The sequence below is a fragment of the Rhea pennata genome, chromosome 1, assembly GCF_028389875.1.
Source record: "Rhea pennata isolate bPtePen1 chromosome 1, bPtePen1.pri, whole genome shotgun sequence".
NCBI lineage: Eukaryota > Metazoa > Chordata > Aves > Rheiformes > Rheidae > Rhea > Rhea pennata.
Genome location: NC_084663.1, coordinates 2930189 through 2954601, shown reverse-complemented (window position 1 = coordinate 2954601; position 24413 = coordinate 2930189). Strand labels below are relative to the sequence as shown.

Genomic DNA, 24413 nt, shown 5'->3' with positions numbered 1-24413 from the left:
ACTTTGAACTTCCATAGACAGTGCTTTGTTTTAAACTATTTTAATCAATTCTCACCAAATCTCTGGGCAACAGCATGGAAGAATTATACAGAGCAGGAGTCACGGGGTTGCAGTCAAGCTACCAAGTCTTTATTTTTATTATTCATCCTTGCCATGCCTTGATATTAAAAAAATAAAAAAATAGAAAACAATAAAAAACAATATAGCTTCCCACCCTCAAAGTTCTCATGTACTAGAAAAGTGATTAATCTCATAATTTAGACTTAAGGCTATTAGAAAGGCTCATAAAATTTTCTAACCTGCCCTAGTAACAAAGTAACTAGTTACTGAAATTAGATTTAAATTAATTTAGTCAACGGAGACTCAGTATCATCTTCCAGGTGCAGCTGTTCCCACTGAAAAGGTTACTGATCCCACCAAAGTGCCTACAAAGCTGCTCAAGTGAATCTCAGGGTTGGAGGGAAGACAAGAAAATTGGTTTAGCTTGGACCGTTCGTCTAAACTCTTTACACAAACAGATTTTACCCCCAAGTCAATTAGGGAACATTCGCACAAACTGCTGGGAGGCCACGGGGTGAGGGACCCTCACCTCCGGCAAGGGCACCCGACAAGGAGCTGCTAAAGCCTGCAACTTTCTCCGCTAATACTACTGCCGCTAGAGGAGGACGCCTGCCAAGGACATCCCTCTGGCTAGGCCGTAAGTGACAGGGATGAGAAGTACGTTGAGTTTCAGCCTCAGCCCCGGCACGTTCTAGCTGCCAACTGAAATTACATGCAGTGGTATACGATTCACGTTCTACGGCGTTATTAGTGTATTTGACATGAGAAGAATTTACAGATATCTTAAGAGCACAAAGTCAGTTTTTCAGAAGAAATTTACTGCCTATCATGTAAAGAATAAAAAAATAAATAAAAAAGCTTAATTTTACAAGCACTAATTTTATCATCTGCTGAGATGCACTGGATCTTGCCACCGAGCTACGGCTTCACAAAGAGTTGCTTGTTCCTTCTTTGGACCAAAATACTTGCTTGAAGCTAATGCACGCTACTGATTTCTTTTAAACTGACAGTTTGCATTAGGCTAAAGACAGCTTGGTAGCCATTGTCAAGAAAATTGGAGTTGCTCAGGCATAGCTGCAGTTACTGCTGTTATTTGTTTGGAAGCCCTGTGATTTAGTGAAATCACTAGCAATTGTTTAGCAAGTAATTAAACTATAAAGCCGAGACCTGTGATTTTCGGTCTTTTGAAAGCAATAATCATCAGAATTCCAAGCACCATTTAAATGATTCCCATCTATAATCCCCAGCAACATTTGCGTTGTCATTCGTTCCCTTCATATGCCCCTATTAGTGGCTTTACCAAACTGCACGCTGCTGTCTGCTCTTTTATGAATAGCTACCAGGCAGGTCCATCTCTCCACAGAGCTGGATCACCGTTTCTTAATCGTGATACGGATGTGCAGTTTTAGAATTTTGGTTTATTCATTCCAGTCCAGACTTTCATTAGCATACAAAAAATATTTAAAGACAAATAAAACTTGAAAGACTGGACTATTGTTTTCTTCACATTTTTAAACCAAAGACTGCATTATATAAATTTCACAATTCCCCTAAGTGCCTTTAAAATTACAAGCAATTTAGACCATGATTCACTTTCATGCAGACTCTAACTGCATGCAATTTTTTTTCCCTCATCTCAATTATATCTTAATATTATGGGGGCTGAAATGCATTAAATAAATCATATTTCATAGTAAAGCAATAATACTTACATGCATTTTAGAAGAAATTGTCCTGCATTATAAATGTCTTTATAACGTCATTACCTTATTTTCCACATTGACTGAAGTATTAGGCAGCAGTGACTGCTCCAAGCTACGGATGGAAGCTTTTAGCAAACCTTATGTTTATTTTGCTGCTGGTAATTAGCTGTTTTAGTTAATATAATACAACGTTTACAAACAGCAATTTATCCAATATATAAACTCGCTCCTGTAATTAGTGAAACATTGTTATTGATTAAGATTTAATATGGCGGTTGCTGTTTCTGCAATGTACTACATAAAGGAAACAATCACTAATTTGTCAGAGGACAGTTCCTAGTCAAAGTAATCTACTGGCAGAGTACCACGAATTTAATTCTCTACAAACTACTTGCTAGAATAGTTTATCCAATCTGCAAAATTTAAAGTATTTTCAAAGAACAGGTAATCCAAAAAAGAAATTTAAGAGATAAGTGCATGGCCATTCTCTCCTGAAGGAATCAAAAGTATTTGATTATTCTCTTGATGTTAAGTAAGTTTGGGGTGATATTTATAAACAGTAAGAGCCAAAAATACCCAAATAAGAGGCAAAAATATTCAAAAATATTTTGAAGAACATACATACACACACATCCTCGCATCAGTTTGAATTCAACAATAAATACTTCTGTATAATACAGTATCAGCGTTATCAATTGTTCTATAAGGAGTACCAGTGAAGGATCAGGTATTGCACTTGGCATAAAAGTATAAAACAATATAATTTGGAGAGAATCTTCTTTCTGATGATTAAAGGCATTTCAGCTATCACTCGTAAGAGCTTTGGAAGGAAGATTTGAGGGCACTGCCCATTGTACAGCAAAGGGGAGCAGCTTGGGGCATCTCAATTAGAAGTTTACAGATGAGTTCACACTGTTCGCACTATCAAAACTTGAACCTGAAACTGTAATTCCTACTAACAGCCTTCTCCAGATTCACGCTTAAATGAGGTGCTGTTACCAAATGCGACGTACTGCCGCCTCTCTTCTACTGAATCACTCCTCTCATCTAGACTGCTGCCTGCTAGAAGTATCGCATTTTCTACTTTCGTTACCGAAAACAAATGCAGTAACCCTAACAGTAAGCGAAGTACAATTCCACCTATTTAGATTTTCAGAACATCTAGTACATGTCACTAAAATACACAAGAAATGAGCTCAGAAGCACCAAACACCATGCATAAGATGAACTTGTATGTCTGGAGAGTTTACTTATTATTCTGAAAATTCGATGCTAAACCAATGTTATAACTAAAAGGGTTTTTTGTTTTGTTTTGTTTTTTTAAATCTCCGAGAGCTTACAACAATGTCAATTTTTACAATACTTCTTTAATTTTTAATTAATTCATAAAAAGCACTGACAAAGGGTGTGTTTAAAAAAATAACAATCACAAAACACTAATTAGTCCAAAAATTTGTCTATAAGCTTAGTGGAGAAAATGTATGCATCATACAAAATTTCAGCAGAAACAAGAATAATCACCAATGTTCCAATCCAGGGATACGAACATCCTCACTACAGTAAGTAACAAGAATAAACTTCCATTCCTAGGTACCTGTGCATCTTAGTCTAAGAATCAAAGAATCATTTCTAAAGATATTATCATAGTTTAATCCAGTACCATACATATAGTGACCGTGGGAATACAAGAGGCACCAACTTCCTGACAGAAAAAGCCAGGAAAACTATTATATTCATTAAAATGCTCCTAAAATGACTAGTTTATCATCTTTGCTACAAAATAGAGCAAGCTGAGCATAAATTATTCATGCCATGTAACAGTTTAATGGAGTATAAAATAGGTTTTTTCTCCTCACTAGTAGCACAAGTTTTGATTTTTTCTGTTGTCAGTTCCACACTCAGTAATGTACTCTACCCATTCCAGATTATGACAGATGTAACACTTCTAAAAATTGTTCTATATAAACTGTAAGTTAGAAAAATTACTTATACTACCTATTTATTATTTAAGTGCTGTCTCAGTATCCTGCAGAGAATACACTGCGGAACTGCAGGACTGTTATCAGTTCCCCCAGAAGTTGGGGAAATCCTTGCATCAAAACTTTGCGTACGGCTCAATACCATAACATCAAAATCACCACTGCAGGCAGACGTACAGACTCATTTTGTCTCCCTCTAGGACCACAATGACTCACTCCGTATCTTGTAGAACCTGTTCCAGTCTTGGAGACCCTGTGAATGGACAGGAATTTATGCAGAGTAGAATACTTACCCACAGGCAAGGACAAAAGCTGTTTTAACACCAAATAGAGTTAAAAATCTTAAAAGCTAGAATTACAGAAAGTATTATGCTTCCTAAGAGGGAAAAGAAGCCAGCATAAACTGGTAACTCCCACCAGCCCTTCACAAATGATTAGGAAGCAGCAATGCATTCTGACATATTTACATTAGGGTAAGCCTTCTAAGAAAAATTTAAGGACAACCAAGAAATCTCCTAACAAAACACACACCCTGGGAATAGTTTAATTAGTTTTGACAGCACTTTATTGAGTTTCGACTCATTTTCAATGTGTTATCAATGGTTTTTGTGTGATGTGGATGTAGGTACCACTATGATATTTATGTTTCGGGTGCAAATCACCTCACTCAACTAAAATATCTACATAATAAGATATCTATGTTTAAGCTAGAGCCCGTTAAGCCCAGAAAGCCACATACAGAGAAACACACACTTCTATAACATAATACATCATAAAGTTGCCACCTGAAACAGGTCAGAAATACATCCTAAAAGTACCTATCTCTTTTCAACTACAAAGATATCCTGGGGTGAAAAGTTATGCTACAGCTGATTAGATCTGTAACTACCTGAAAACGTAGGCAGAGAAAAATCTACCTCTGCTTGCAAACGAGAGCAGACAGTAAGATCACTACACACTAGAAAATCCAAATCTTAAGCTTTTAAAAAGAAAAAGTTGGAGACATCTGTATGTAGATTTGTTCATCCTCTGCACAATTAGCCATAATACATTCTGAAGTAAAGTTAAACTCATAGCAAAATTATTTTGTATAATATTATTTTGTCATTTTTCATAACGGTGAGTAAAGACAGAAGTTTAATATATTCCCATGTTAGATCTGATAATGAGCGATAGCATCAAAATAAACAGGAAAGATAGCAAACAAATCCTCTCTACTTTTTTTCCCAACTCATTGATCAGACTCATACTGAAAGACACCAGGAAAATTAGTGATCTCCATCAGCATTTCCACCATCCTTCCCCTACAGCAACTCTACTATTTGAAACAAAGCCTCATGTCATCCTTTCCACAAAATAAAATTAGTTTCCATTGAGTTCCCACTGCACAAGGCCTCAAGCTACAGACTGTCAGAAGCAACAGAAAGAAGAGAGTTAAAGATGCTCCAAGTCAACTCAAACTTTTCTGAGGGCCTAAGTAAAATTTATTTCAGCAACTTAAAAAAAAAATTTCTTTTGTTCCACTTAAAAGTTCTAGCATTCACAGTGTTTCTAAGTAATCAAATATCTGATGGCAGTGATGCCTATCACACCCATTTCAAATAAATAGCTGTCTCCAATAAAACCAAATTAAACTTAGCCATGATCATGAGGCTCTGAAAAACTGTAGCTCAGCTTCAGTAGAGGTTCTTGTGAAGCAGCTATGTCCTGTATTAATCCCATCTGCAGAACTCATCCTCCATCCTCTCGCAGCTCCTACAGGCCAATGAGTACACCCATGCTACCGTGCCAACAACGACAAAATCATGAACTCTAAATACGATCCCATACAAAACATGGATCAACTCAGTATTCCCAACTCTCAGGACTACTCTGTTGTCAGTAAAGCTTGTAAAAGCCATGACAAAATGAATCTCTTGAACATCTTCATAAATTAGCTCATGTGGAATGAGACAGCTTCCAGGAGCTGTAGTAATACAAATCCACTATCACCATGGAGTCACCCCCATGGAGTAACTCACTCTCCCCAATATCTAAGATCTAAGATGGACTTCAAGGCCATTCCTTTTGTGGGATTTTGAAAAGAGACTGAAGAGGGTTTTGTTTCGTTTTTAAAAAACGGAGGAAATTGCAACTAAGTAAACTGTATCCAAACAATAGTAAAATAGTAAAATCATGCTTTCAGAAATTAGTCTTTTATCTAGTATTTCTTATCTGTTGAACTTCAACTTCAAACCTTTTGTGTTTATCCAATCTTAAATGCACCATATTTACCAACTTAACACTTTCTCAGGTACTGGATAGTCAGCACTCCCTGAATAGATAATTATATCCACCTTTTTGCATCATCTTCCACATGCAATGGATGCTACAGGCCTCTCTAAAAAAACACACCAACTTAAATGACATAATCAAAAAATATCTTACAGTGCTTCCAAATAGATTAGTGCTTCATGTCATCTCTCTATAAAGGAATTTAGAGAAATGAAATCAGGACCAACACAATAAAATCAGTTCACTGGATCTGTGTACCCAACTAAAGATCAGCAAAACACAATTTTTCAGAATACATGCTCCTTTTATAGGAAAAAGAATTGAGAGTCTATGATTATGTCGCTTTATAAAAACTAACACCATACACCTCTAGGACAGCAAAACATTTCCTAGCTTCTGAGCAAGTCATTTTTGCAATCTTAATACTCCTAGCAGATGGGTAGATCCATTTACTGGGACAGCCAGTATTACTGTCATGGGTATACAAAAATACTATGCATTAGTACTGCAAAATTCAAATAGTTGATTACAAGTTATCAACGGTAGAGTATATTTTAAATAGCAAATTTTCAAGTTAGGCAATGATGTCAATGCAGAAATTCCCAATACACACACTAAGAATTAATTAGGCAATGGCCAAAGAAGCCATTATCCATAAAAGGCACCACGTTTCTTTCAAAATCTGCTTTATCAGATTAAACATTACTAGAAATATTTATTTGAATTAGCACACTATCAATCAGCATCGCCACAGATTTTAATCTCAGCAGCACACTTCCAATACTCATTTTACAACAGAACATCTCTTGTTCATCAAGGCCATATGGAACTACTTCCCTAGTTTACCAGGGCTGAGAATCAAAGATAAACAAAATAGGGATTTCAAACACTTCACGGTTAAAAAAAGAAAAAAATATATGAATCTTTCAAGGGTTGTGACCTCATTCTTGCTTTAAGACAAATGCAGACCCCTGTCCTAACAACTCACAGCAATCACGCAGTCACCTTCCCTTCTTACTACTTCACTGTGTATACAATTGATCGGATCCTGAAGACCAGTAGAAAGCTGCAGCTTCTGCAACAAGACCAAGTCTTTTAGAAGGATAGCTTAATTTTTCCATAAGCCTCTAAAACACAAAGAGGAAATAAAACTAACAGCTCTGAAGAATTATGCAGGCTAGTGAAAAAAAGTCTGCTGAAAGTAAATGAAGGTTTGCCCTATTATCCCCTTCTTTTCCTTAAGGACAAAAATCAGTGCATATAGAAATTTTAAATGAACTGTAATGCAAACAAAAACATAAGGGAAAGTAATAGGCACCATTTTTCTGCTGTACAATAGCTCACTTGCAGGTAGTATGTTCAAAGAAAGATTCTCTCAAGTTCATTATCTTCTTCCAATATCATTACTTTCATAAGCAGTAACTGATTTTTTTTTCCAGGCTTCAAACAGACAGATAAAAGGGAGAAGGAAAATTAAAATATTAGATTAGTCATTACAAGATAAAATAAAGACCCAACTGACCTACTTATCTAAGTACTTCTTAGAAGGTCCCTCGTCACTAAGATAGAAACAAGACCCACTCATTCTCATTCCTCCCAACAACCCTTTTGCCTACCTTCAAAAGCACTGAGAATATGAAACAGATTTTCTCTTAAGAGGTATTTCTTTTCTTGCGCAGAAATACCACGTACACTAAGCCATCGCTGTGATGTCTGCGATCACAACTTCATTTTGCAGATCTGGCAGCCCTTTAGTTTTGCCTGGCACAATAGAAGTAACCTGGCTACTGTTGTGCTGTACACAATAATTCTCTTTCCTTTGATAAGACATTAGATAAAGTCTTTGTGCGCTAAGTGCAAGAAGAGCCCTACAAAACACTGCAGAAGGCCCTTTGTTGGTTATTCAGATGCTTAGAGAAAGATAGTCACAAATTGTCTTTAAAGGTCAACTTGTATTTATCTCCAAAAATTAATAATTTACATTTCACTACTGCATGCTCTACGCACGCCCACTTCAACGCCATACTTGGCCAAAATCATCTACCTGCACCCAGAACTCCTTTCTCAATGTCGTGTCTTTTTTTTCCTTTATGTATTCTAAATGCCCCAGTAGAAATTATTTTGAAACGCCACCATTAAAGGTATGCTAATGACTATGAATTGTGACAGCTGCTGCGGAAACAAGCCTGTTGGCTCAGGCACAGCACCATTAACTATCTATCATAAAGTACTCTTGGACTTGTTCATTTATTACTGCTGCATAGCCCAAGGGGAAAGGAGGGGGAACTGCAAGAGTTTATCTCTCCAAGGCAAAATCATAAGCCACTTACTTATCCTAATGTCATGATCCCCACTGTTTATCTGCATGATAATTCTGAAAATGAGAAGTAATGAAATTTATTTATTTATTTATTTACAAACGTGATTTGAATTCAGCTATCTAAGAAAAAGACAATGCAGCACCTTACCATGCTAACAGACTGGTGGATCTTCCAAGCGAGCCACTAAGTTATATACACTAGCCACGCTGACCCAGAAGTAACATGACTCACAAGTATTACCAGCTTTTTTTGATGTGGCTTCCCAAAAATGAATAGTAACACTCTTCTCCCATACCTTTCTATGAAACTGTTTAAACGGCAGACTTGCCAGCAGAAAGCAGTGTCTACTTTCAAAATTTGGTATTAAAAAACTTTTTCTTTGGAAGTCTCATGTTGAAATTAAAGAGTATTTTTAAATTCAAGATATTCCAGAAAAGAAAACAAGCTTGCCTCACTCTACTACAATGTTCCTTGCATAAATTCCTTCTTCAAGGTTTGACATTTTTCAGGAGATATCCAACCTAAGTAAAAAGAAAAGTTAATAATCAAGACCAGCTTAAGCATGATCCAATCTCATTAAGTAGGCACCCAGATTCAAGAATATATAAAAATTCAGAAGGAATTTTAGTCACAACACACCCACCAGTGTGTCAGATTCTCCACGAAGCAAGAAGTACACAGCTTCCAGAAACAGAGCGAGACCAGTGCGTGTACTTAAAATTTTAAGACTATCATCAACACATTTCCTGGAAGGAGACTGAATTTCTAGCTACTAAGTTTACTACCCTGTACAGGGCAGAGATGACATACTGTGCTACTGGGAACAGTGAAATTAAACAGCCCCCCAGTCCTCAGAGGACTGTACTATCAAGAAACTAATTTTTATTACTGAAATAACATTCCCAATTTATTAACCCTTATATTTTAAACTCTTCCCATCTTTAAACATACAAGAAGTGGACCTTCCCCACCCCCGCCTTGCCCTCTATATACACACTGACACACCTACTGCAGAATATATCTTACAAGTAATACTCAACAGGACAAAAAAAAATTCCTTTTCTTAACATTTCACAAAGACAGAGTTAACCACAATACTGCATTTCTATTTCTTCATGCTCTCTTTCAAAAGTCTCCTTTTCAATTGGATTTGCATATATGCTTTAGGTACGTTGCCACTTATTGCTACAGCACTTAAGCATCTTGACCTATTCAGTAGATGTACTGGAATTGTGACAATAAGCAATATGAAAATTTGGAATTACATCAAAAAGTGACAGTATTTTTCATTTGTCACTCCACTCCTTTTTTCCACAAAATACTATTCTCTATCACTATTCCTTTTCTATAATCCAGATTATCCGAGGTACAAATTAGATCACTTTAAAGTCCTTTAAGCCATCTGGCATATTTTGCAACACTGCATAAGTGTATTTATGGCAATGATTACAGTAATGCTAGTAATAATTGTACTAGACGGCACTTTTGAATCAATCATTTCTCATTCTAGTTTTTGATACACACACTGGCAAGCATTAGCTTTGGTTAGAGGTTAAATCTGTCTTTTCTAAACTCTCGTACTATCCCTTATGGTATTGTAGGTTCTCTGCTAATAAAAAGGGGTAACTAAGATCAACCTCAGACAGCCACGGAGAAGCAACAGAACCTCTCTTTTGATCCTAAAAAGTGCATTTGAACATAAGTTAAAAAAATTGCAGGCAATAGCATTTCCTTCTTAGCCACTGTTTATTTCTGCTACAGAGGCACTGAGTTTTCACTATTTCAATAACTCACAGAAGAAATATAAGTCATCCAATTTTTATATTATAATAAATAAAGATCAAGGTGTGCAAAGAGCACAGAAAAAAGTATTAAAAAAGTAAAAATAATAAAAATGATTCAAGTATTATGTTTAGTTAAAGCAGAATATGACCTCAATGCTGAAAATGCTGATAATGCAAATAATTTTTCCACTCACTTTGGTCTCATAAACACAAAGATGAAGAGGGATTTTTGAGTTTTTTTTTTTTTTTTTTGTAATATACTAAATAGAACTTTATAAAATACCTTTCCTCTCTCTCCCTCATAAGAACAACCTTCTAACCTAAAATTATTTGCCATCAGTTTATACCTGAGGGCTGTGCTGCCATTCAGAGAGACCTGGACAGGCTGGAGAGCTGGGCAGAGAGGAACCTCCTGAGGTTCAACAAGGGCAAGGGCAGAGTCCTGCACCTAGGGAGAAATAACCCTAGGCACCAGTAGAAGCTGGGGGCTGACCTACTGGAGAGCAGCTCTGCAGAGAAAGACCTGGGAGTGCTGGTGGACGACATATTGACCATGAGCCAGCAATGTGCCCTTGTGGCCAAGAAGGCCTATGGTCTCCTGGGTTGCATTAGGAAGAGTGCTGCCAGCAGGTGGAGGGAGGTGATCCTGCCCCTCTACTCAGCCCCTGGGGAGGCCTCGTCTCAAGTACCATGGACTGGGGAGCCCAGAACTGGACAAGAGAGACATGGAGCTACTGGAGAGAGTCCAGCGTAGGGCTACAAAGATGCTCAGAGGGCTGGAGCACCTGCCCTATGAGGAACAGCTGCGAGAGCTGGGCCTCTTCAGCCTGGGGAAGAGAAGACTGAAGGGGGATCTGATCAATGTGTACAAGTACCTGAAGGGAGGGTGTCAAGGGGACGGGGACAAACTCTTTCCAGTTGTCCCATGTGACAGGACAAGAGGCAATGGGCAGAAATTGAAGCACAGGAAGTTCTGGCTGACCGTGAGGGGGAATTTCTTCCCTGGGAGAGTGACGGAGCACTGGCACAGGTTGCCCAGAGAGGCTGTGGAGTCTCTTTCTCTGGAGATCTTCAAGGCCCACCTGCATGCAACCCTGTCTAACATGCTCTAGGTGACCCTGCTTGAACAGGGATGTTGGACTAGATGATCTCCAGAGGTCCCTTCGTACCTTACCGATTCTGTGATCAGACTTAAGCCTTCAGAAACCCATAAGGAAAAACACTATAAACATTCCTCCATCAGTACTGAAGCTGGAAAGAACGCTCTATATTATGTTCATAACTGCTAAGCATCACACAAGTTACTTCCATGCCATACCGCACGCAAGGCAGAGGAACCTGCAACACGGTCCATTCCTTACCCAAGGGTACTACAGAGTAAGCATTCATTGACGAAACCATGCTTTTGTCCTTATAGTCAAGAGAATAATTTTCTAAATGGGAAACAGATGTAAAACCAGGAGGTACTGGTGTTCCTGAATGCAAAAAGAGCTTCAAGTAGTAGTTCAAAGAGGCAAACTGACATCCACCGTGATGCTTCCCAAAGTTCCCCAAGGATGACATGAGAGTTAGCTCTTCCTAATGAGATAGTGTAACAGAATTAACTATTTACCCACCATATTTCACCCTTAATTATTCTCAGATTTAAATCTCAAAGTTGGGCATATTTGTGACTATAGACGTTGGTGGGACACGGTCTACTGACATCTTATTGTACTTTAAGTTCTCCTCCTCTTCTCCCCTCCCAAACTGCCCCTCGCAAAGAAATACTGAGTCACCACAGTACTTGCTTATAAGAGCAGAGAGACAACAGATCTCCTAAAGGAAAAAAAAATCCATTATTCCATGATTCCCTAGACATGAGAAGCACATATTCCATGTATTCCTGAATAGACTGTGTCTTACTATGTAATGTTCAGATTCTCAACCGTTCTCAGCAGAAGAGGTAATAGAAGAAAATAAAGCTACCAAATTAAGTCATAAAGAATATTGAACGTATCACTGCCATCTTACTGTCCGCAGAAATTCCTTTTTTTTTTTTTAGCCTGATGCTTCACAAGGAAGGATCCCTGTCTCAGAGCTTGCTTGCAGCAGAATACGCAGGGTCCTCATCATAGCAAATATTACAATAGCACACAAGAGTGAATACCGTAAGGCAGCAACATCAAGATCATTGATCAATCAGGTGAACTTTTTAAGGTACAAGTGGCTGGATCCTCTTCAAACTGTACTCTTTTAGTGGCCCGGTCCCCTTCTCCCAGCCGGTGGCCCCAACCAAAATATGCATGTGAAACAAGTCCTGAGATAGGCTAAAGATAATCACAACATAAGTATTTTCTTAAATATTCAGGTAATAATTAGTAACACGAATTGCTCTTAATTATTCCCTCCTCCTGAGTGATCTTTCCTCTCATAAATCTTCTGATTCAACCCAAGGGAAGAAAGACAACTGAAGTGCTCTAAAGGAGAGACAAGGGAAATATTTGTCTAATCAAAATTAACCTAAGCTGAGAATAAATAAACATTAAATGAAAGTCAGAATAAGAGTCTTAAGACATCACAAATTGTTTCATTGAAGTGGAAGAGACTGTCAGTATTATGTTTCATGATTTCTGTTGAAGGAACACATTTTAATCCACTACATGCATTTATATCGAGTCACTTCCAAGGACAAGTCTTGACAACTCTTTGATTTGGCTTTTGTTGTATCATACAATGGGCAAGGCATACATGCTCCAAAGGCCCAGAAGTAATCAAAAGGAGTATGGGATAGGAGGAATATTTATATATAAGCACTGTACTGAAAGCTTCAAGAGAACATTATTTAAAATTTACTTTTTCATGATATCTTGAAGGCAGAAACAGGTCTTCTCTTAGAAGGAGAGAAGGTTTATGTAAAAAGGATTAATTTGCTTACTTTTTGCCCATGCATGACAAGGAATGATGATATTCATTTGAAAAGATAGCACAGCAATTTTGTTAGCCAGTCAATAAAAAGGGAGTAGCAAGAACAAATTGGTTAATGAATGAGGGAGGAGAGAGCAGAGTATTATGCAGTGAATCTATAAAAATGAACTCAATTTGAATCCAACTAAAAGAACAAATTGATGGAGTAGCAAGCTTTGTAAAGCACTAGATCTTCATATGGATGCTAGGATAATACCATGATTAATTTTGGTTCTGTCAATACCCTGAGCTTTGCCACGTAAGACTTAAAAAATAAATAAATAAATAAATAAATAAAATAAAAAATAAAAGCTACCTCTTAAACATTGTTTGATTAACAAAACATAAAATAATTTTAAGAGAGTAAATATTCACTAAGTATTCTATCTGCCCTCAAAGGGTCCTATTTCATTACTTTTTTCTTGTATGTTAATCTTTGACATACAGAAAAAAAGTAACAGGTCATTATATATAAAAAGAAAAATTTAATTATCCATCTACAATAGGTTGTCACATCTGAAACTGGAAGGAGAAAATTATTTGTACTGTTCCATTGAAATTAATATTTTAAATAACTGAATGATGTTCCTAGTTCAGAGGCATTTAATGGCAGTTTCAGACATGAAATAAAACATTTTCCTAACTAGTATACAGTTCACATGACACAGATGATACCAGGAGTACTACCTACAGCAAGAAGAGTACTCTCACCTACAGGCTATTTTAAATTACTTTTACTGTTTAACTACATCAGAGGAGGAAAAAAAAAATAAAACCACCCCTGTTCACTACCATTAATGTAATTTTAGACATGTAAGTGGGTTTTAAACATTTCTTTGAGGCACACAGATGTGTCCAGGTAAGAGAAGTATTCATTCCTTACAAATATTTGCTAGGAACTTCCAATTCTGGCATTGCTAGAGACAAATATTACTGATCTCTATTTGAACAGCAACATCTTCCTTTGCTTTTGGTACAGAAAGAGTTTCACGTGATCTATTTAATATCGGAGAACAGATAGAAAGCCACAGTCCTATTCTAACCACCTTACCACTGCAGCACAAGTGACAAGAGAGCAAGCGCACAAAAGTACGCCAGGAGACACACAAGCCATATCCCTAACGTGACGTTTATTCGAATAAAGATGAGTACATGCAGTGCCATTACTGTTTTCAAAATGCAAATGACTTCTTCCTTTTTTCCCCTGTAGGTATCTCTATAAAGCAGGATTTCTGAAAAGATTCAAAGGCGAAGAAGGTAATAACCTTAAGTACTAGTATGGGGGACTGAGAGGAAGGCAGAAATAAGGCGCAAAGACATTTGAGCAAGGGGGGAAGAATATGGAATCCATTAGGACACAAGATTAGGAAATAGGCAGAAAAAGAAAAAAGCCTAAAAGCTAAAGCGATGACAATCTTGTACTCAACATCACAAAGCGGAGGGAATAGTACAGAGATTTAAAATCAGAATTACACAATCGAGAAAGCAAAGAACATACTTTAAAAGCTGTATTTTGCATAGATTAAGGTTGAGTAAGGAAAGAGGTTATCATGAGCCATGGGAGCCTCTGAAGCACCAACTGCAATATCCTAAATGGAACAGGAAACATCAGCTGCACCAGAGCATCTCAAGTCCTAAGGTTGTGCAGACTTTCAAAGGGAGGCTGTTGAAGATAAAATGGCAAAGTTGGATCAGATGCTCAGTACAAGCGAGAAGTTTCTGATTTAACAGAAGGAAAAAGTAGGTTTTTTGCACCAACTGAAGTATCTCTCTTCAGCAGAATGTTTAGTGATTTACGAGTAATATAGTTTGTTATTCTGTGTAGCTTTCTTTGAAAAGCTACCCCTGGATATGTGATTATTAAGTATTCGGCTTATCACATCAGTATGATATGAAGACTGTTTATTTTGAAGTGACCAGCTAACTGAAAGCCCCAAAGCTCTAAAAAAAGCTTATTATTTCCTTTGATCTCTCTTTCCAAATTCTAGGCTGAAAGGTTTTGTAAATCCACATAGTGGCAACAATTTAGAATTAATCACAGAATTGGTAAGATTGGGAGGGACCTCTGGAGATCATCTAGGCCAACATCCCTGCTCAAGCAGGGTCACCTAGAGCACGCTAGACAGGGTTGCATGCAGGTGGGCCTCAAAGATTTCCAGAGGAGGAGACTCCACAACCTCTCTGGGCAACCTGTCCCAGTGCTCCGTCACTCTCCCAGGGAAGAAATTCCTCCTCACGGTCAGGCGGAGCTTCCTGTGCTTCAGTTTCTGCCCATTACCTCTCGTCCTGTTGCATCACACTACTGAAATTGAAATTATTATTACTGTAAAGAAATGAGTACAGCATGTTCAGGAACAAATCTCAAGCACTAGTGACCCAGTACCGCTTCCCAGAAAGACACTGAACGAATTCCTCTTCAACCATGGGAAGCAGAACAGTACCAGCTTGACAACTGTCCTCACCCACATGAAAGCCATACTACTATGTACTCCAAGGAGCCCTCTTCTGATGTCCCAAGCAACTCGCATCACAGTTCCCTCACAAAAAAAAAAGCCAAAAAATCTCCCCAAAACACAAACAAACCCAAAACAGTGGATCACATCCTCAATATGCAAAAATAACTTCTTCCTCCATCTTTTATCCTGTCTTCTACAATAGGAAGAAAAAAAAAAGTGCCAGCTTACTGCTAACCAAATTATAAGAGTCCTAATACAAAAAGACTGTTTGTTGCAACAAAACAGCTATTCCTAAATATTAAAATGGACACCACATGGCAACAAAGCCTACAAAACTGAAAGAACCTTATGAGTAAACCTCCAAAAAAAAGAAAATCTCTACTTTGAAGAAGTACAAATGTTTACTACAAAACAGAAGAACAGGAGACAAAACAACTGTCACTAAATTTAATTTTGCACCACATTGTTTCCAAACTTTAAGTCTCATTTTCAAATACAAGCACTGCTAGAAAGCCTTTAATATATTCACCATCACAAAATCACAAATTATAGTCACCAATCATACTGTATTTTTCAAAAACAGCTTGGCCTTCTCTACAGTAAGCAATCATGTTTTGCCTTAGGCTATGTAGTTTACCTCAAATTATTACAGAATCATCTAAAAAGATTCATTTTTCTATTAAAATGATGAATGAGCTAAATGAGGTACGTAATAAATACTGCAGATTTGTAAACAGACATTCTTTTCTCTTGAGAACTAATGCCTTAACTCATTTAGTAATTCTTCCCCCTGGTATCTTCTGGTGAAGTCATCCTTAAAATATGGTTAGCACAGGACTGTTTGGAAAGAGCAAGAAGGGTCAAAATATAATCTGCTTATGGAAAATGGGGAACCTCCTCTTGACAAAGATAATGAATTGAGGACAGGAAAAATAAATGCAATACTAAAGCAAAGGTCACTGCACAGCACATGTACATAGTGACTTGGACCAGCCACGCAAGGATGATAGGAAGAACACCTAAACAGTAGAGACACAGAAGGGTGAAACAGTGTTTTAACAGTATGTTTTCAATTATGACATTAGGTCAAATTCATTCCTAACGTAACTCAACACACTTCAGCTCTAATATATCAAGGAATATATTTTGTCTATTGATTTCAGTGCTTAGAAAAGTAAAAGAAGAATTATACATCTCAAATGTGATTCTGCTAGCAAAAATATCCAATAATCGGATTACCACATTCACCTAAGGTGCAAAAACTGCTTTTTAATATAAGGATACTTCTCCCAAATTGATTTTTTGAACGCAGAATTTATTAATAGACATTCCTGTGTAGAAAATAATTTAAAATAGAAAAACTCAGCAACAACAGATTTCATTCTCTAACGGGTACTTCAATGAAAGCCTGGAACAATACATTGGGAAATATATATAATTGTATTAGCATGGATACTGATTTCTAATGATGGCAATAATCAAATTTTAATGTTATGGTTAGAGCAAATGAACAGAACAATATTTCTCTGCCTCTTCAAAGGGAAATGAGACTTTAATGTCATTGGCAGCTCAATAAAACCATTTTCTAACATATAGGGTCTTAATGACAGCTCATTTCAGTCCAGACAGTGAAGCAAATATGTTATCAGTAAACTCCAGCTCATTTTAAGGAGATGGAAATGCAACAGCCCTTCAGCTCTGTGGATAGCTATCGATTTTTTACTCCATGTTCTCTGTGTCTCACCCCAACTCTCATAATGACTCAAGTGATGGAATGTCAATAAGTTATTTATGGCAAAGTTACCACATCTAAACCCATTGAACAAGACCATATTCAACTGATCTGCCTATAATTTTTAGATGTGCAAAAATCACCAGTAATAAATATTGCAAAGGAGAACAGGTCTACTGCAAAGGAGAACAGGTCTACCGCCTACTCATGTAAGACATAGTACATGTATTAGAGCGTTCAGAAGTACAGAGCCCTGACCAGTCCTTGCCAGAGAAGATCACACCAGTATCAAAATTCATTATGGTTCGACTGAAATAAAAAACTTAATTCATTATGAAGCTCTTCTTCAAGAAGAATGGGCAGAATATATATCATACTCTAAACCTACATGCTAGGGGTATGAAAGAGAAATATAGTTTTCACACACCACCCAGTGTGTTAGACAGTTCTCCAGTACAACTCAAGCAAAGCACTTCCTCCTTCGCTGCAACAAATGCAGACATTATCCAAATAGCTGGTCTCCAAGCTAACTGTAGGTGAAGGTACAAAAACCCACCCTCCTCAGTGATAATTTGCAATTAGCTTGCTTCAATGTATATCAGCTGCATTGATACAACAGAAAAGGTGGTGAACTGTACCACAGAAACAGCTAGAGAAGAGATCCAGAAATTCTTCATCAGCAAAGTGGGCCCAGCTGCACTTTGTAAACATGTGAAAGTTTTCTTCAGTTTGATAAGTCACATCTCTCTTTTTACTTATTGCTGCCAAAAGAATAGTCCCACTCCTTCTCTTCCCCTCATGCATCCACTGTGTCCCTTACACTTATTACTGATGTTCATGCAACTCTTAAAATAGCTGGTTCACAGCACTAGCCAGACAGAGGGAAAAAAGAAAGAGAATGAATTTTTACAGGGGTAGAAAGCCTAATCAGCTCATTTCAGCATGAGACAAACATCAGCGGGACAGCAGGGTTCCACATTCAGAGACAGAGGTGAGAAGCTGGAGGAAGTGCAAAGCCCCACAAGCTCTTTGGTGCCTTGAGTCTCCCTGGAATTGCACCTTAAGGCCCATAGCCATATGCTGCAGTAAGGAAAGTAGGCAATGTCCCAGTGGTGACTCCTGAAAGTCAATGACATCTGAAGACATCATTAAAGGAATCAACAGCAGCTAGATCTATTTTGGCTGAATTTTTTGAGTATCAACAGTTTAACAAATCCTCATGCTAACTCTGCGAGGGCCAATTCCTATGGCTCTGGTGAAGGTCTAGAACTTCTATTCTCAGATATAACTTCTATCTTGTTCAGTAGGGACATCAGAACTACTGTTTGGCAGACCTCTACATCTCCCCTAAACTCATTTCTACGAGGTTGACATCGCATTAGCCACGTTCCAGTCCACTTGTACTGAGAGAGCTTTCACTAACAGCTTACACAGCAGTAAGTAGTTCAGCTATCATTAGCTCATCTATCATCGCTGAGTTTCTATCAGACTGTGTGCGAATACAATGTCATTATTAGTCATACCATCAATTTCTTCCCTAATGTCTTCCACTAAGACTTCAGATCTGAGACACTGTTTAAAAAGACCTCTGCAAAGGAAAGTTTCAGCATGGGAACTGTCATGAGTTCTTCCAATCTGTTATGTGTATGCAGAACATCTCACTTAACGGTGTTTTTCCTGCTATGTTTTTTTCCTCTTTTGTGCACTGCTCTTACTCTCTAATCATCTACTGGCTTAAAAAGTCTTTGGTAGGATTCTGGGGTGTGCACACACAAGTGTGTGTGTGTGTGTGTGTGTGTGTGTGTGTGTGTGTGTGTGTGTGTCAGTCTTTACACCTTTTATTAATTGTACTAGCAGATGTCATGATCTTCCTAATTCCAGTTCCCTGAAAATTATTTTTTTTTTCTCCAAAGGATGCTGCCTTACCTTGCTGTTCAAGCTCGGCTGACTTCCTTAAGGCTTCTTTTTTGATTAGTAGAATACATTTCCTTAAAGAGATTAATGATGTATTTCTTTAGTTTTTGCCACCTGCAAAGCTGTTACTCTTTTAGCTGCCTGTTTCAGTTTCATTTTATCAAGGGTTTGAGGGAGGGGGGAGGATTTTTTTTGCTTGTTTGTTTTGGGGTTTGACGTTTTGTTTGTTTGGTTTTGGTTTTTTTTTTTTTTTTTAAGTGTTAATACTAACCTTTGGTATGTTAACACTCAGAAGTTTCTTCTCTCTGAAGCTATAGCCAGTACCTGATATTAAAATGGTTTAGGAATGGGAAATATTTACTTTAATCTAATAATTTCATATCTGTTTATTTTAAAACTGAATTAGTAGTCTTTCTTTTTTTAAAAAAAAAAAGAAGTTTTTCTCCCTTCTGTGTACTATTTAAAGAATGAAGGAGCAGTAAAGGAATTAACTTTGTAGATAACGCTACTGGTATTTCAGAAACAATATGAAAAATGCTTCTCTTCTCCACAAAGAATCTTACAGGCCAGATAAATCCAGACTACATAAACTTCAACCTCCTGTAGCAGCTATCTAATACATGAGATCCTGCATGCTATCTCACAAATGACATACACAAATATATCCCCTTGTGCAGATCCCTGCCTATACAGATTTTATATATTCAACTTGAATAGAGGAAACATGAATAAATAGTTTGGAGAAGCAAAGAAGTCAAAAGAATAAAATATAACCATTTACAGGAAAGTAGAGGAGGTGGCTTAGAAAAGGATCTACATGGAAGATAAGAATTATTTAATGTTTGAGGAGGTAGCAAGCCAATAGAAACTTATTTATTACTTACTCATTTTCAAGAAACTAGCTCACAAGGACCACTTGCTACTTTGTTGTCTTATACTTCCAAGAATGAACAAAACTATGGTGGGTAACAATAAATGTGTAATAGTAACAGCAAAACTGCACAGCAATTTTCACCAGAAAATGCAGTTATGTTTCAAATTTTACAGGTTTAAAAAGTACAGCGATCAAAAGCGAGATGACAACGCCAAGTCACAGAGTTCAAATACCTTGCTCCTCTTCCAAATTGCAGAACGTGCCCTAACCAGTTAACTCGTGTTTCCATAAAGACACATTTTCAATAGCCAGCTTTCCAAGATGACGGGCAGCAGCGCCTTCACCGCTAAGAGAGAGCAACTCACTCGATACACTTCCACATCACAGCACACCCTCCAAGATTTAAAGTTGCTTGCTTCATTTCATTTGCATGCTCTTCTTCCAGCTCAACATGCAGCAACACCAAACAGCTTGAAACAACATTCTCCAACCTGATAAGGTACAAAATTAGTGAACAGCAATTCCTGATTGCTTCACTTGAGCAGTTCCAACTGAAATATTCTAGAATAAGAGAAGGCTAACAATAAAATTGATATAACAGCTAAATAAGCCAGTTTCGTATATGCAGTAAGAAATCTCTCAATCGTTTGTATGACGAGAACAGTATCATATACTTCTCAAAAGCATGACGCTAGATACAGTAGTAAGTGAAAGATGCAAAGTCCTGGCAATCCACACAAATAATATTCCCAAATACAAATCTTCAGCTCTTCATTAGGCTGCCACCACAAAATCCTTATTTGTTCTGTACAACATTAGACTGTGACTAGATCAAAATTCCTCTCCATTTTCCTTTGATCATATACTTTAAAATAACAAAATATGAATCAATTGTTTATCCACAACATTAATTAATTATTCTTCAACAACGTTACTACCATATAGATGTGAAAAAGCATTGGGAAACTACTCCAAATACTCAGGCACATTTAGGTGAACTTTTTAAATTATCATCTGTGATTTGGAAAGAGAACACAGGCAATAGATTTTTTTTTTTTACTTATACACCATAGATAAATCTATTGCTTATTGAAATGGCTAGTTTGCTATGTTACAAACATATAATTCTTAGAAGGCTTTGATTTTACTTCAGATACAGAGGGCCAAACCAACGTTTATATAGACACTGACATAAGCAATTCCATTTATTTTAAAAGGAATGCTCACATAGTGTTTTCAAAGGGGGAAAAAAGTTTAATATCACCAATTTGTTCACCATTTATACTCAAGTCATTTGCTGAAAAAAGGCACGTTCCTACCTCAGAAAATAATTATTACTGTTAGATAGAAGACTCAATACAGGCAGCCTCAAGCAACTGCTGTAGGAAGCTATAAATCTGCCAGACATTTGAAAGTGACTGAAATATATAGTGCTGGGTTTCACAGGCAAATAGCCAGCTATATTTTACAACTTCCTTGTCAGAAAGGTTTTATACATCAGCTCTAATGAAATATGAGTCTTTGATGCAGAATTTTTCACTAAGCTGGTACCAAAGTTTGAGACAACCATCAAAAAAGTTGGACTTGTTCTTTCCTACTGCATATGAGACTTCAAAAATTTTTCGTTATAAATCCTTATGATTACTGAGATTTCTAGTCCAGAAGTATTATTTAAATAGGTAATAGATAATTAATTCCAAAAAGAGTGTCTTGTATGAGTAACTTTTTAACACAGTCTAACAAAATTTAGTAGCTAGACATATATTATCATATTATTCTTCCTTCCTCTAGAAGGGAGAAAAAAAAAAGACCTATATATTACTCCCTGCCCCAGCCACTAAACATAGTATCTTGGCAATGAGGTTCTTTTTAATCAGCTGTTCTTTAGACAGAGATATTTTGCAGCAAAAAAAGTTAAAAAAGGCAGATAACAGAAATAAAGAAAAAAAAATCATCACTGGAAGAGATCTGCTTTCTTCTTCTACCCATAATCTGAAAGACTTAAGACACGACTGTTTAAAAATCTGAGTTTTACATACAAGTTTCTGAACTTACAAAGTGCTGTGCCTTCTGACGCTCCTCTTCCGTGGCAGCTCGCTCTCTAAGAACGGCTCGAGTCAGATGTTCATTCGAAGCAATCCTTTCCCGCTCCAGAAGTTTGCCAAACTCATCACGTACATACGTTTGCTCTTGTTTCAATCTACAGAAGGTGGAGGGAAATCGAGATTGAAAGTGCATTTTTTCAAATGCAGTTTGCAAGGACATAAGCATGGTCAGTTTAAAAACAGTCACCGTAACCAATTCCTATCGGCTTAAGATACACGGAATACTCGCTACAGGATGCCAGGAGTTTATTTCCAATTAAAGTCTCAAAAGTCAGAACATAGAAATTCAACAAGTATTATAATGCTATTTATGAAATCACAAGATACCCAACTCATTTGAGAGGTTTATTAAAATATCTTTAAGCAATAAGAATATGCAGGGAGGTCTGTTTGGGAGGAGGGTGGTTTTTTTTATTTTATGTAGGCAACTCCAGTCCCAGAAAATTCTCAACATATATATGACGTCATAGATCAGAAATTTCCTAGAAATTCTTACAATAGTACTTTATATAAGCACATCATATCTGATTTTCATGAAAATATACACAAATAAGTTAGACTGTTAATAAAATCTATCTATTGGCACGTGTGTTGCGACACTGAACACAGTTAACGTTTGAGAGATCAGAATCATAATGGGAATATCAAATACAGGTTTTCAAATAGATTTTTCAAAGAGTGAAGGAGAGGAAGCTTAAGTATTCTCAGTGCCTTTATACATTGTCAAGGGAGCTTCAAAGAACAAATCGTAATGAGGAGGGTCACTTTGTAAAAGGCACTAGCATTACAGTACATTATATTCCTCCCTGGGGAAAATATTTAAGTGGGGTGGGGAAGGAAAAGACAATTACAACATGTATTACTTCTGTGCTCAGACACAAACCCCTGAAATGCAGCAACCAACTGGGAGTCTTTATAAAAAGTTTATTAAGCAGCATCTTCAATTACTCTAGCAAAAAGTCAGATTACGCAGACGCAGACCAAATTCCATTAAGTGATTTCCCAAGGTCCCCCAAATTATTCCAGCAGCATCCATATATCAAATCCTTCACACAATCGATGGTGCAGTCAAAACAAACTGGTTATCTTTTCGATTGGAGGAATACTGTTTTGCCGAAAAAGTGTCAAAATAGAAGTCTCAGCAGCTCTTTCCTGCGAGACAGCAGAAGCAGCATCTAGTGTTTCCAGAGACTGAAGTATGCTCCTTCAGCATCCTTTCTGGATTCTACTTCTCACAGATATTTTTCCCGTAAATCCTGCCTCTTCTTTATGTGCATTGTAATTAAATTACATTAAATCAGCTACTATCTGAAAAGGTTGCCAGAATCTTTCACAATATAAACTCTCCACAATTAAAAAAAACACTCCAATATTTACCTCTAACTCTTGTCAGACTATTCCTACATTTGACACTAGCACGGTTAATCTTTTGAGCCTTCTCTCCTTCTTGCCCCTAGAATTACATACTTCAAGGAGGTCTCTTCTCATCCTCTCTTCCAAAAGGAAGTCAGGTTACCTTAAAAAAAAAAAAAAAAAAAAAAAAAAAAAAAAAAAAAAAAAAAGGAAAAAAGGTTCCTAATGCCAAGATACGCCATCTGATGACTTAACCTGACTGCCGTTACATTCAGCTTCCCTGGTAAGCACGCTACAGGGTGACGGGATGTTCTTTTCTACTTTTGCCAAAACTCTGCACGTCCTTTACTGCAAACTTGCTTAAACAAGATGACCCAGAATCTAGTCCACATACCAATGTCATCTGTCTCCCCATCTTCTAGTAAGCTGTTAGGAAACCTTTCCTCAAAAACTTTGCCATCCTACAGAGTTGGGGACATCCCACAGCAATGACACAGCCATGACTATACTGACACGCCGGTGACCCCAGCGACGGCGATACAATGCAGGTTTCGCTGAAGCTGAGAACTCGGGGCAAGACATTCACAGAATCAGAGAAAATTTCAACGGAAGAGGCCTCTAGAAATCACTTATTTTAATCTCCCGCTCAAAGCAAGCCTAACTTCAAAAATCACATCACGTTACTCAGAGTAAATACTACCAGTCTAGGAGTCTACGCAATAAAACTCACTCTTGCTTTCCTCAATCCAGGGCCCTGTACCTAAACACCAAGATAATCAGCAACTTCTAGAAGCACTGAAAGCTCTTTATTCATTTTGCTGGGAATCACAAGTTTCCAGCCTCTGCTATCATAGCAGTCCCCATCCTCCTGCTGCCTGTATGTAGGCTCTGGCTGCCCCCCCAGAGCTTCAT

General features: G+C 37.4%; 1 protein-coding gene across 2 annotated transcripts in view; it reads right to left on the bottom strand.

Annotated features, from left to right (window-relative positions):
• CHCHD3 (coiled-coil-helix-coiled-coil-helix domain containing 3) overlaps window positions 1-24413 on the bottom strand; it is a 150577-nt gene that overhangs the window by 81130 nt on the left and 45034 nt on the right. For both annotated transcript variants that reach the window (XM_062580340.1, XM_062580348.1), the window contains exon 4: window positions 22099-22243. In XM_062580340.1, coding sequence (XP_062436324.1) covers window positions 22099-22243 — 145 coding nt within the window. The remainder of the gene's footprint in view (window positions 1-22098; window positions 22244-24413) is intronic.